Raw genomic sequence first — 13,412 nt, 5'->3', positions numbered from 1 at the left:
CCATTTGCCCTGAGTCCTCAAAGGACCTGATCTCACGGAGTTTAGGTACTGCGCAGTGCCCCACCCCCAGCCCTGCAGTCCCCCAGCCACAGCCCCCAGCCGTCTCCAGACAGCCTGCCACAGGCACCTCAAACCAGTACCACCTGCCACACATGCCCTTCCTGACGGGATCTCAGGAACCGCCATGCCACAGTGCTGCCCCTCACACCTGCACTCCTCCCCAGAAGCCCTCACAGTCTCCTCTGTGACTCCTAGCCTCCAACGACAGCCTCTTTACTGCCATCCCAATACTCAGTGGCAACGGGGCCTGTGGGTGTATCTTGGGGGCTGGCCCAGGGCCTGGCACACAGCCAGGGCTCAATAAATGCTTGTAGAGTCCGTCAGGGAAAGCAGAACAGCTCAGAATTCTTCCCTGCTGGCCAGCAGCTCACCTGGCCTTTCCCAGAGGTCCAGCACCACTGCCGCCCAGCACCACCCTGCCGGGCTGGCCCTGGAGGCTCCGCTGTGCAGCAGCAAGACCTGAGCAGAGGTCTGGGATGGGTGGGGCAGCTGCCGAGGCTGGATGAGGCCCACCAGTCCCAGGGACCAGTTTGGCCACCCAGGCTCCTGGAGGCCTTACAGAGCACAGAGCACTGTCCCGGGGGACAGCAGAGGTGGCAGGTACCCTTGGTCACATACATAGGCAGAAGGGGCCCAGCCTGCCATGGTGAGGACGGAGGAAGCCTGCTGAGCGGATGGGAGCATGGGCAGGTGGCCACAGGACCTGGCTGGGGTTGTCGGCCTCTCTGCCCAGCCCACAGTGGGGTGAGTACCATGGCCAAGCCTCAGTTTCCATCCATCACACAGGGTAGCCGCAGCTGCACCTCCAGCTGTCCTGGCCCACAGGGACACCAACACCTGATGGTTCTTCAGCTTCCAGCGTCCCTCCCCCAGAACAGGTCAGTGTCCATCCAAGCGTAGCCCCACCCAGCTCTGCAAGGCCTACCCAGGGAGGGGCACAGCCAAGTCCCACCCAGGGCCACCCTGCTGACCAGGATGGGGGGCCCCGTGCAGTAGTGCCTCGAGGGGCCCCGGCACCTCCCACAGCTCCCACAGGATCTGGACATTCCAGGCTGTACAGCAGGAGACCCCAGACTTCCACAACCCACATCCCCACATGGGGTTGGTAGGGGCAGACCAGGACATGTGTGTGGGGATGGCTCATCCTCTTCATTTCCCTGGAGGGTATGGAGAAGGACAAGAGTGGAGGACTAGGGGCCGGGAGGGGTGGGCAGCCACAGATCCACTCTGCTGCAGTCCTGGACAGCCTGTAGCTCAGCCCCCAGCTGGGACCTCCAGAGATTGGCCAGAAGGTGTCTGACAGGCAGGTGGCCGCTGTGGAGCTTCTGTGAGGGTGGCTGGGGGCCTGTGGGTCCTGCAGGCCTCCCCACTGGAACACTCTGACTGCTGTCACATCCTGACACAGCCCCCGGCCCCGTGACCCCCCGCACAGGCCTCACCGTGAGCGCGGGGCCCAGAGAGGGACCCACACCCACACAAGGGGCACGCAGCTGTGGGGCTTGACAGATCTGGACGGCCAGCTCTCCCCACCAGCCACCTCCCCAGGTTCCCAAAGAAACAGCAGGCACCCTCCCCGGAGGCCCTGTGGGCCAGCTCTCCCAGGGAGTGCAGGCCAGGCTCAGCGACGGGCCTCCCAGCTGCTGCCCCACGACCACTCTAGATGCCACATGCTCCTGGGGTGGGGCCGGGGAGGGCATCAGGCCCGAGGGGTTTCTGGGGGAGGCACATGCATGGCACGAACACACACATCGCACACCACAAGCCCTGGCCCTCCCTCAGAGACCTGGGGGCCGCTTACATGCTGACGCTTGTTTAGGGACAAATGGCTTTGTCATGGGCCACGAAGGGGTAGTCAGGGCCTAACCCTGGACCACTGAGAAGGGTTAGATCCCCAGCCCGGGACTGCCTCAGCAGGGGTGAGGTGGCGCCCCAGGGGTCCTGAGGCCCAGAGCCTGGATTCTAGCCTGGGGCCACCCACTGAGCTCATCTTGACAGGGGCAGGAGACTGGGGCACTGAAGGGTGGTCACGCCTGTGGGCTCCTGAAATACGCAGGAGCTGAGGCCAGAGGGGGTCCTGGTGCCATCTGGGTAGGGGAGTATGGAGGGGGAGCCTGGAGAGGACAGCCTGGGACACAGGGGTCACTCAGACTCCTAGAGACTCAGGTGGGCTGGGCTCCTCCTGCAGGACTCAGGGGGCTCCTGGAGACTCAGGTGGGCTGGGCTCCTCCTGTGGCTGCCTCTGACTCAGAGCAGCCAGGCTGGGTCCACCCCGGGACCCTGGCCCAGCTCTGTGGTCCTCCTACTTAGAAGGCCCTCCTGACCTGGCCAGGGCATCCCGGGCTCCTCTCCCCCAGCCTCCACTTCTAATGAGGTGGTCCCGTGGCCCCTCCCTCGTTACCCGTGTCCCCACCCCAAACCATGCTGACTTGGGGTCTCTAACTGGTCACCATTAAATGGGCTGGAGTACTGGGACTCAAGTGTTCCGTCCAGCTGCTGAGAAAGCGGTTAATTCTTATGCCATTTTGTCGTTACAGAAAAAGATGAAAAGTTCCCAACCAAAATGCAGAACCAGCGGAAGTAACACTACCAGACTAACTCTACTAGAAACAGGGCGGCAAAACTCCGAACCATCGGCAAAGCAACCCGAAATGAGACTCCACTAACACAGGAGACGCCAGGGCCACGTCCAGAGTTCAAGGACAGACCGACAGCAGCAGCACGGGTGCCGTGGGGCCTGGGAAGAAAGCGCAGGGAGGCGGCATAAGCTGGGTGAGCAGGGCCACCCCTACCTGATGCTAGACCAGAGATGCATCCTGCACAACACAGGGCGCCCATCAGAATGCCGGGAAACAGGGAAGGAGGGAGGGACACAGATACCTGCAAACAGCAACACCAATCCTCACGCTCCGGACACACAAACGCAGTAAGGTGCGAGGAGTCCTGCAACACAGACGCGGGAAAGCAGCAACGTCACAGCCATGTGCAGATGCCAGCAGGGCCTATGGGAACCCCCCAAGAGTCCCCTAGAAACTGTCTGTGCTGACGAGAGAATCCAACAAAGTGCCCAGGTAGAGATGCCAGGTGGGAAGAAGTTTTCTCAGACAAACAGCAACAACCAGCCAGAAAACACAGCGAAACGAGGCTTCCAGAGTGACGAAAACACAAGCCCGGGTAAATACCCAACACGGGCCCCTCGGCAGGGAACAGGCCCTCACAACCATCAGGAGCCTTAAAACTGCCACCCACAGACAGCAGGGCCAGTTCTGGGCACTTCTCTTTCTCTAGAGAAGCAACCCCACAAAGGCAGGAGACGGGGGACATCTGGGGACAGATCTCCCGTAAGGACAGCTGGAACAGCTGGGGCACGAGAGTCTAGTCCAGGAAAGAGGGGGTGGGGCCAGCCCGGGTCTGGTATGGGTCTGGCTCCCTGCTGGAGGACTGTGCAGTGAGTCACAGGGACCCCTGGGAGACCCCGACCGCAACGGTGCGCAGCACGTGCGGACGCACAGGCACGCGGCATAGTCACAGCAAGGACGGGAAGGCCTTGGAAACCTGAGCCAAGAAGTGACAGGGCCAAGCAGCCAGGCAGGAGGGGATGGGGAAGAGGGCCAGGGACCGTCCTACTGTAACAGCCCTGACCCCGAGGCCAGCAAACCACCAGGCAGGGCCCGCGAGGGGCAGAGCCACAGGCAGAGGACGCGGAACCTTCCCAGAGCCAAAGCGGCCAGGTGCAGGTCCCGCTCCAGCCATGGCAGGGCCTGAGGAGCTGCTGGCCCCCAGACAGGGCTTGGACAGGTGGCGGGCACCCACGTGGACCGAGGGGCCAGTGACTGTTTTCACGGCCCCTGCGTCCACCTCCCCTGAGGGAGCAGCCCCTGCCCACGGCGGTGAGACTCTCTGGGAGGAACAGGAATCCACACAGCTTCCAGGCAGCCCCTCACTGTCACAGGGCGGGCCCTGGCTCAGCTCCGCACCCCTGCCCCATGGCTGTGGGTAAAGCACTTCCTCTCGTTAGGCCTCAGTTTCCCCACCTGGAGACCAGGAAGCAGCCACAAGGAGCTCCCTGGGCCGAAGCCTGCCCTCTCCCTGGCTCTCCTCACTGAGCCCAAATGTCTGCGGTCTCAGTCCCCACCCCCATCTGTCTGAGAGTTGAGCCAGGCTTGGACTCACAGCGCCCCTGGCACAAACTCAGCCCCCACTGGCACCACCAACAGTGTGGTCTCAGCGGTGCCCAGAGGTCCAAGTGACACTGTCAGGCCCCACATGCAGTGCTCGGCGGGCTGGGCCCAGCCCCCACATGGCCAGGTCATACTTCCGGCCCCAAGCAGCCAAGAGCCAGCCCAGATTCTATGCCTGGGCCTTTGCTCCTGGAATCCTGGCCACTCTGTGAAGCCCACCAGGCCCACTGGGGTTCATAGACAGACCACCTGGCTCAGCCTCCAGGATGCAGGGCAGGGCAGGAAGGTGCCTGGGCCAGTCCCTCACACCCTCACATTCCCCACCACGGGCTGTGTCCAAAAACCTGTACCCTCCCCTTGGCCAAGGCCCACTGGCTCCAGGCTCACACCCTAAGCCCACCAGCGTTCTGGGCCATTTTCAGCAGGGGTCACAGCTCGCCCATGGACAGCCCTGGGAGGCCGGGGGCCGCACACAATCAGTAGCCTGAGGTTTCTGAAGCACAACTGTCTGTGCATGGCAGCTTCCGCAGCGTTTTGGGTGATGTCCTGTGGTTTACGCTGAGCAGAGAATGTGGAAGCACAGGCGTTAGAGGAGGCCGCTGGCCACCAAGCTGGGATGCTGGGTGCTTTCCTTCCACCTTTATTCCCGGGACACACGTGGACCTTCTGAGTGGCCCGTGTGCCAGTCAGGGAACAGCTCAAGCTTCAGCACACACCTTCTTACGGAGCTTGCTGTGTGAACCAGGTGAAAGTCACCAGGTGAAAGTGATTTGTTGTTTGAAAAATACACATCAACAAAAACTCACAGACACCAAACCAGAATGGTGGTGTCTGCCTGAAGCTGGTGGCCAATGTACTCCTGGGCACTCTGCCACCTCCCTGTGGCCCAGGCCCAGCCCAGAGCACCGTGGCCAGCGTCACTGGGGTTGTGTGGCCAGCATGCGGGAAGGGGTGGTGCAGCCCACTGGGCTAAGCGGGCCTGGCCTATCTCCTGGGAGATATAGGGACCGGCACAACCTGTTCTGTGGCCTGAGGCCAGATAAGGATGGCCTTTGCTATCTGGGAAGATGCAGTCTGACGCAGCCCTGGATACACCTCTCAGACCCCAGCCTTCTTGGGAGGACCCCAGGCAGAGAACAGCAGCACTGACCGGGCACGTACGGTCACAGCACTGCTTCAAGGGCAGGGGGCTTCCTGTGTCCTCTGGTCAGCACAACCAGGGGACAGAGCCGTCACAGGATACAAAAGGGACAGCAAGAGCCATATTCCCAAGCACCCAGAGTTCCCGGTCAGAGCAAGAGCAAGGGAGAGGCCAGCAGGGCTTCCTCAGGCCTCCTGTCCCCACAAACCACTGCCCCTGGTTTAAGAGTAGAAAATCAAGATGGCTGGCTCAGGTCAGCCATACCGCCCCACCCACCCCAGCACACCCAGTCCAGCACGCCCCTCTGCAGGTCCTCAGCCCTGCCACAGGGCTCCCGTCTCCATCCTCCGTTAATCATTAATGCTGTCTCCAGGGCTGCAGGCACACCCTGAGCCAGGCCAGACCCTGGCCCTCCTCAGCTCACAACCACCACCGCCAACATGTAGGGAGTGCCTGCTGTGTTCACAGCACATACAGACACAGGGACAGGACAAGGGGGGACTCCTCCTCCACTACAGGAGCACATATAAACATGTAGGTGGTGGGGGCCTGCCCCGGGCACAGAATGGCCTGTGTGTCCCACCCAGGGTACAGAAAGGGGGCGGGGGCTTGCCCAGGGCACAGAACGGGTGTGGGGGGCCTGCCTCGGGCACAGAACGGCCTGTGTGTCCCACCCAGGGTACAGAAAGGGGGCGGGGGCTTGCCCAGGGCACAGAACGGGTGTGGGGGGCCTGCCTCGGGCACAGAACGGCCTGTGTGTCCCACCCAGGGTACAGAAAGGGGGCGGGGGCTTGCCCAGGGCACAGAACGGGTGTGGGGGCCTGCCTCGGGCACAGAACAACCTATGTGCCCCATCCAGGGCACAGAAAAGGGGCAGGGACCTGCATGAGGCACAAAAGAGGTACAGAGACCTGCCCCAGGCACAGGGCGAGGGGGCCCTGTTGAGACAGGCAGGGAGGGTGGTCTGCCTGGGGGAAGAAGGGGCTGTGAGTGGGGGGCCTGCCCCAGGGGCTGGGGCTGGGAGTTGGTCCCAGCACATGTGGGGTCTGGGGGGAGGTAACAGGACTCCCGCAGGCAGGCTACACCTCCCCGGCAAGTCTACACTTGTGTGTGGTTGTTTACATCACTGCAGTGTCCCGCGGGCACGAGCCAGCCTCTGGGGTTACAAGGGCTTCCTCCGACTCCTGAGTGTCCCATCCTCCAGCATCCCAGAGTAGGAAGATCCCCCAAGACGTGGGTGGGGACAGAGAGACTGAGAGAAGGAGGCAGAGCCGAGGGCAGGCTGCTCCTCCAGGAGTAAACGAGTTGATGGCTGTGAAGGGCAGCACAGAACACTGCCTGGCGGAGTACTTAATCAGTCATTACTATTTATATGATTACGATTTATCTGAACTTTGGGGAAAAACCACTACACTTTGACAAAAAATGTGGTCAACCAAGAGACACGTGTGGGGCGATCATGAGGTTATGACTTGTGCAGAAGCCCCGTACTTTCCCAGGCAGGCTCCGAAGGGCAGAGGAAGGGACATGAAACCACCCCGGGGTGCCGTGGCTGTGTTAATGCCACGCAGAAGCAGACTCGTCTCATTATGACCTGGGGGACCGCTGGTCTAAGTTGAAGTCACCAAAACCCACTGAACCCACTGCCGGCAGGCAGCCGCACGTGACCCTGCTGGAGCAGGTGGACAGCCAGTCAGAGCCACTTCGGGCAAAGCACATGGGCCTGGGATTGGCCCTGGGTCTCCCGGGCACTTTCTACACGCCGAGCTCTTCCCAGCACCAGACCCCATAGGAGACACAGAGGACAGTGTCTGCTCTCCTTCAGTTTACAAGTTCTTGCGGGAGACAAACATGGAGAGCAAAGACATCCTAAAACAGCTTCGCAAAGCGCGGATGACAGGAAGAAGGTGGGCAACATTGACGGGGGTGGGGGGCACCACTTCAGAGGAGTCCGAGGTGACATTTTTGCAGAGACACAAAGGCACCAAACATCAAGCAGGCAGAGAACGGCAGGGTACAAGGGCTGACCCGCTTGGAGCAGCAAGGAGGCTGCGGTTAGGGACCCAGGAGGCGCGGGCGGGCAGTGACGACTCTGGAAGGTGGGCACCGTCGCGGTCTCAGCTGCAGTGCAGGAGCCCAGCGCAGGGCCTGGCTTGCAGTAGGTGCTCAGTACACACGCAGTCCATGTCGTTATCACCACTGAGAGGGCAGAAAACAGCCCCAGGGCCATCCCGTCCCAGCACAGAGCATGGCGCGTGCCAGCCCTGGAGTCACCCAGTGTGGGAATCCACTACAGAGGATGCCCAGGCTGTGTGATGGGCCTAGCACCATCCCTGCGTCCTGGGCCCACAGGAGCCCCAGCTCTGCCGTGCACTCGGGACACGAAGCCTTAGCTCTACCGTGCATTCGGGACACGAAGCCCCAGCTCTGCCTGTGCACTCGGGACACGAAGCCTCAGCTCTGCCCATGCACTCGGGACACGAAGCCCCAGCTCTGCCCGTGCACTCGGGACATGAAGTGGCACCTGTTCTGGGACCACTTCCCTGGACACCAGCCCTGACCCAAGGCTCTCTAGTTTGGAGAGTTTGGATGAGAACTTGAAGACGACTTGCTGCCTCAGGGGCCTGCAGTAGCCATCTCCCCTTTTCCCAAAGCTCAGCTTCCAAGACAGGGGGATCTCAGGCCACGGGCTCCCAGGCCCCTGGAAAAGTGAGAGGGGTTGGAAATAGGGTGATTCTGGGAGTCAAAGTCCAGCAGATGAGGGTCCCCCAAAGTAAGTGCCACACGAGACACACCTCGCTGAGGGGGTCTCTGCCCTGGTGGAGGGCACCTAGCTAACATTCCTGCCCAGGCCCGTCCTGGGGAGACAGTGCCCGTCCCAACTCTGGGACAGCATTTAATTTCCTTCGCTGCTCAACTGGGTTCACGCAAGAGGGGCAGTATTTGCTCAGCAAATATTGTCCATCAGCCACACAAGCAATATTTTTTGCCAACCTATTAACCATGCAGCAAGCAACGGTCACCAAGAGGGGTCTTGGGATTAACCCTCCTTCTCCCCTTATCAGCAGAGCCCTCGAAGGGAGGGGGGAACGGGATGGCCCGCGGAGTATCCATTTTATCACCACCTCCCTAAGATCCAGCACTGCTCCCTAGCACGTCCTGAACCAAGCAGAGCGATACGCTGGCAACAGAAACACAACTGATAAAAGGCCGACAGTGCTGTCACACAGCCCACGATTTCTAAGCGTGGATTTCTTTGCCTCTGAAACTCAAAACGTCCCTAAACCCACCCAACGCTGCTGGGTCTTCCAGATGCGACGGTCTGGGAGAGCGGTCAGCACCCAGGGTCCCTGGAACGGGGACCCAGTGGCCGGGGCTTCCCTCAGGGGTGCCCACGGCGCGGGCGGTCGCAAGTCCAGGGGTCCCGGGACCGCCCAACGCGTCAACTCCGGCCCCGTTCTCGCCCCGACGCGGGCGAAGCTGCGCCCGTCCACCTACCTCTAGGGCCTCCAGGGTGCTGAAGCTGGCGATGGCGAAGCCGTCGATGACCTCCTCCTCCTGGGAGCTGGACTCGCGGCGGCGGCGGCGCGGGGGACGCGCTGCGCGGGGCGCGGGGGCGGCGCCTCGGGGGGGCGCGCCGCGGAGGCCCGCGTTCTCCTTGCCGGGGCTGGACTCGGGCTCGTCGCCCGACGACGGGCTCTGGGCGCGGGCGTCGCGGGCGGCCTCCCGGCGCCGGCCACGGTCCCGCTGCGCGCGCGAGCGCCGGCTCGGGCGGACCTTGGCCTCCATGGCGGCGCGTGCGCCCCGTCGGGCCGGTGACCTTGACGCCCCGCGCCTGGCTCGCGGCAGGCGGGCTCCCTCGGCTACGCGGCGCCGCCGGACTGAGTGTGCGCCGCGCGGGCTCGGGGCCTGGGCGGCGGCGGGCGGCGGGCCGGGCCGGGCATGCCGGGCGCGGGGGGCGGCTCAGCCCCGGGCCCGGCGCGGCCTGGGACCCCCGGCGCGGGCGGTTGGGCGCATCGGCGGGGGCGGGCCCGGCGCTCAGCGGCCCTCGGCCGCCCCCCCGGGGGCGCGCCCCATGCGCGCGGCGCGGCTATCGAGCCAAGCGGGCGGGGCCGGGCGGGCGCGGCGGGCGGCGGGCGGCAGGCGGGCAGGCGGCCGGGTTCCTGGGCACCGGGCTCGTGAGGCGGCGGCGGCGGCGCCCCGAACAGATAACAACTGACGCACTTCCGCCCGGCTGCGCTCACCAGAGGAAGTGAGGGCCGCCGCGGGCGCCCGCGCGCCCCGCCCCGACCACGCCCCTACCACGCCCCGCTCACAAGGCTCCGCCCCCTTCACGGTCACGCGGCCTGCCCCGCTCACGAGGCTCCGCCCCCTCCCCGCCCCCTTCACACTTGCCCCGCCCCTACCCGCCCCGCAGGCTCCGCCCCCTCCTCGACCCGCTCACGCAGGCCCCGGCCCCGCCCCGGCCGTCCGCGCTAGTTCATTCAGGCCCCGCCCCGCCTTCAGGTGCCCGCCCTTCGGCCTCGCCCCCTATCCGCGCCCCGCCCCGGCGCCCCGACCTTTCCTGCAGCCCGCGGTGGTCCGCGCGGCTCCTTCAGGGGAGGGCGCTGGGCGTCCGCGGCCCCTCCAGTCCCGCCGCGGGCACCTGCGGGCGGTACTCTCCAAGCGGGAGGCGGGGGCAGCGCCAGCCTCCTCTGCGGGGCGGGGGTCCTCGGCCGCGGGTGGCTTCCGAGGAGGACGAGGGGCCTCCGGTCCTGCGGAACCGAAGTCCTGCCCTCGGCTAGCGTGGAAGGGACGGGGAAAGGGCGAGGAGGACCGGGGGAGGGTCCTCGGCCAGGCAGTGCCCCTCCCTGCGCCCCCGCGGACCCGCCCGGGCTTCCTAGGATGCGGGAGGGGTCTGCCCGCGTCCCCGCCCCGCGCCACGTGCCCCCAAGTCCCACAAAAAAGCAACTCCCGCCACCGAGACCCCCGGGAACGCGCCCAGCGGGGTGGGGGCTGCTGCCTGGCACGGAGCGCAGTGCGGAGGGCGGCGCGGGCAGGAAGCGCACGGGGGCGGCTGCGGTTGCGAGGCAGGCGCGGGGCGAACTTCCTCCTCCACCCCCAGGACAGGCCGAGCTCGGAGGGGCCTGCCCGGTGGGGTTGCCTGAGTCCCGGGGCCCCTTGTGCGTGGGCACTGGAGTCATTGATTCATGCAGCGCGTATTCGCCAGATGCCTCCTGTGTCCAGGCGCTGTTGGTGACCCCGCAGCGGCTGAGACAGATGACCCTCTTAGAAGTGGGAGAGAGACCCTGAACACAAGGCCAAATAGAGTATCAGCCAGGGATAATCTTAAGACAATCGAACTGGGAGGTGTCACAGAGATTGGGCATTGGTTGGTCCAGAGGGCCTCCCCAGGAGTGGCGACTTCAAGCCCTACACAGTCATGGGGACTCTGCTTCAGGTCGGGACCACAGCCCTGCACAGGCCCTCGGAGGAGAATGGTGGTTTGCTGGAGGGCGGAAGGGAGGGTGCCCTCGGTTGCCCTTAGTGGGAAGGGGTCCCTGCCCACTCTGCGGGGTCCACGTTACCATGCCTCTGGGAGAGGCGACTGGCGGCCTCTTGTGCGGGGCAGGAAGGGTGTGGTCCGGGCATCACGGGCTGTTTGCTGGGCTGAGGCAGTCGGGAAAGTAGCTCACTGGTGTGGGGGGACTTCCTGTTCACCCAGCCGCCTCGTGTCCACCCAGGCCGCTCTCTGGTTCCCCGTCAAAGCCTCCCCAGGGTGGGGGCAGGGTCCCCCTCCCCCTCTTCCCATTCCGGGTTTTGTTAAACCGTGGTTTCACCCTCCAGCATCCTCCCTTTTGATTTTTAAAAGCCTCATTAGGAAGACAGAAGCGGACCAGGAGCAGTTTCTCCATGCACGCCTGCTCCCGAATCCCCTCCCTGGACAGAAGGCCAGGAAATGTGGGCGAGGGTCACGGAGATGGCATTTCAGGCTCTTGTTTAGATACAGACCCCTTCCCGAGCAGCCTGGGAATGCTCACCTGCTCCTGAGGCTCCCAGAGGCCACCCCACCCCAGGCTGGGCCCAGAGGTCAGTCAGACTGCAGGGGGCATCCTGTGGGCACCCCATCTCCCCAGAAAAATTGCTTGGGAAGGTCTGAGGTTCTGGTTTTGAAGTTTCTTTTTTTTTTTTTTTTTGAGACAGGTTCTTACTCTGTCACCTAGACTAGAGTGCAGTGGCGTGATCTCGGCTCACTGCAACCTCCACCTCCCGGGTTCAAGCCATTCTCATGTCTCAGCCTTCTGAGTACCTGGGACTACAGGCCCATGCCACCACGTCTGACTAATTTTTTTTGTATTTTTAGTAGAGACAGGGTTTCGCCATGTTGGCCAGGCTGGTCTCGAACTCCTGACCTCAGATGATCTGCCCGCCTCAGCTTCCCAAAGTGCTGGGATTACAGGCATGAACTACCACGCCCAGCCGGAAGTTTCTGATTATAAAAATACGCTGTTTCTTTATCTGGTCTCTGAAGACGTTCAGATTCGTGACCCCAGTGAAGGGCAGGGGCTCTGTAGACCTCCTCAGGGGCTTCCTTTTTGGACTCCCCCTGGGTTTCCCTGGCTGTCCTGGGGGAGGTGTCCCCAGGTGCCTTCTCTCCTTTGATCCATTTCCAGGTGTCCAGATGGCCAACCAGGGACCAGCCGCCATCTCTGGAGTTCTGGGCTCAGGTGCTCCCCAGAGAGGGCTTGCTCTGGGAACCTTCTCTTCCAGGAGAAAGCAGCTGGGCTATGTGCTGGATGGGAAGCCCTTGGGAGGGAGGCCGGGCTGGGGGTGGTTTCTGACAGATGCGTATTTGCCTGCCTGTGGACCGGGCTGTGTGTCTCCAGGAGCACACATCACAGTGACCAGACATCCCACCCAGGACTCCAAACCTCCCCGGGGCTTGCCAGGGCCCTGGGCAGAGCTTGCACCACGAGCCCCCCCACCACTCCCACTGACTTCTTGGTGCGGTGCAGGGCAGACCTCCTGTGCTTGTTTGGTTTTCAGTTTGTGTGCTCACACATCTGCCCTCTCTTGCCCCAGGCAGGATGGGGTGCTTTGGAAGGTAGAAACTGCGGCGGTTAGGAGACCCCAGACCAGCAGCCTGCAGAGCTTGGAAGTGGAGGGAAACGGCTGGGTTGTTCTGATGGTGGCCACCAGCCACAGGTGGCTCAAGCCTTTGTAACATGGCAAGTGCAACTGAAGAAGTGGATTATAAATTTTATTTATAGACTTTAAAATATAATAGCCAGTGGGGCTGATGGCTACCACGCTGGACGGGAAGTTCTAGAGCCGGCTTGCCTCAGCCCCAGCCTCAGCTCTGCCACCCACTCAGAATACTTTGGGCAAATGATTTAACATCTCTGTGTTTTTGTTGTCCCATCTATAAAGTGGGGGTGGTGTGGTGATGAGGCATCCCGCTGTCAGGGGTCTGAAAGCCCCTGGGTGTGTGTGTGAATCCATGTGTGACTCAATAGCGGCCTCAGATCCGTGACGGGAGGGAGGTGTGAGCACACATGTCTGAGCCCACCCCAGGATTCCCCACCCCTCACGTCTGAGGTTCTCTGGGGCTGCTGGTCTGTGACCACACTTTGGGAGCTATGGGTTTAAATGCACCACAGTCAGGGCCCTGGGCACAGTCAGGGCCATAGGTGAGTGCCCAGCATGTCCCTACTGCACCGTCGCCCATCAAGCCCTTGAGCCCCCTCCTCACCCTCTCCTCCCCAGCTCTTGCCAGCGAAGCCCCTTCTCTTTCCGCTCTGCTGGAGGCCCACATATCCTGCCCACAACTCCTTCCCAGCCCCTGGGGCTCAGCTCTCTGGCCCCACCACCAGCCCAGGTCCCTTTCCTGCTCACATCACACCCCTTAGCACTCATCCTTCCAGTTACCCAGGAAGGGGGTCCATCCTCCATGCACAGCGACTCACAGGCAGGGGTTCTGCAGAACGTAGCTGCGTCTCCCACCCCAGCCTGCCAGGAAGCACAGGCTCACTGGAGTACGCCCTCCTGCAGCC

General features: G+C 63.0%; 1 protein-coding gene across 16 annotated transcripts in view; it reads right to left on the bottom strand.

The window, feature by feature from the left end:
* The window catches only part of FBRSL1 (fibrosin like 1), a 97,756-nt gene extending 88,105 nt beyond the window's left edge, over positions 1-9,651 (bottom strand). For 5 of the 16 annotated variants that reach the window (XM_073021269.1, XM_073021263.1, XM_073021266.1 and 2 more), the window contains exon 1: positions 8,878-9,345. In XM_073021269.1, coding sequence (XP_072877370.1) covers positions 8,878-9,168 — 291 coding nt within the window. In that variant the 5' untranslated portion in view covers positions 9,169-9,345. Of the gene's footprint in view, positions 1-2,937; positions 3,393-8,877 lie in introns of those variants that run through there. The other 11 variants (XM_073021267.1, XM_037994903.2, XM_073021262.1 and 8 more) reach the window with 6 other exon arrangements.
* Between the last annotated feature and the right edge of the window lie 3,761 nt (positions 9,652-13,412).

This window comes from Chlorocebus sabaeus, chromosome 11, assembly GCF_047675955.1.
Source record: "Chlorocebus sabaeus isolate Y175 chromosome 11, mChlSab1.0.hap1, whole genome shotgun sequence".
Lineage (NCBI taxonomy): Eukaryota > Metazoa > Chordata > Mammalia > Primates > Cercopithecidae > Chlorocebus > Chlorocebus sabaeus.
The sequence above is the reverse complement of the archived record's forward strand: the minus strand, read 5'-3'. Positions and strand labels throughout refer to the sequence as shown.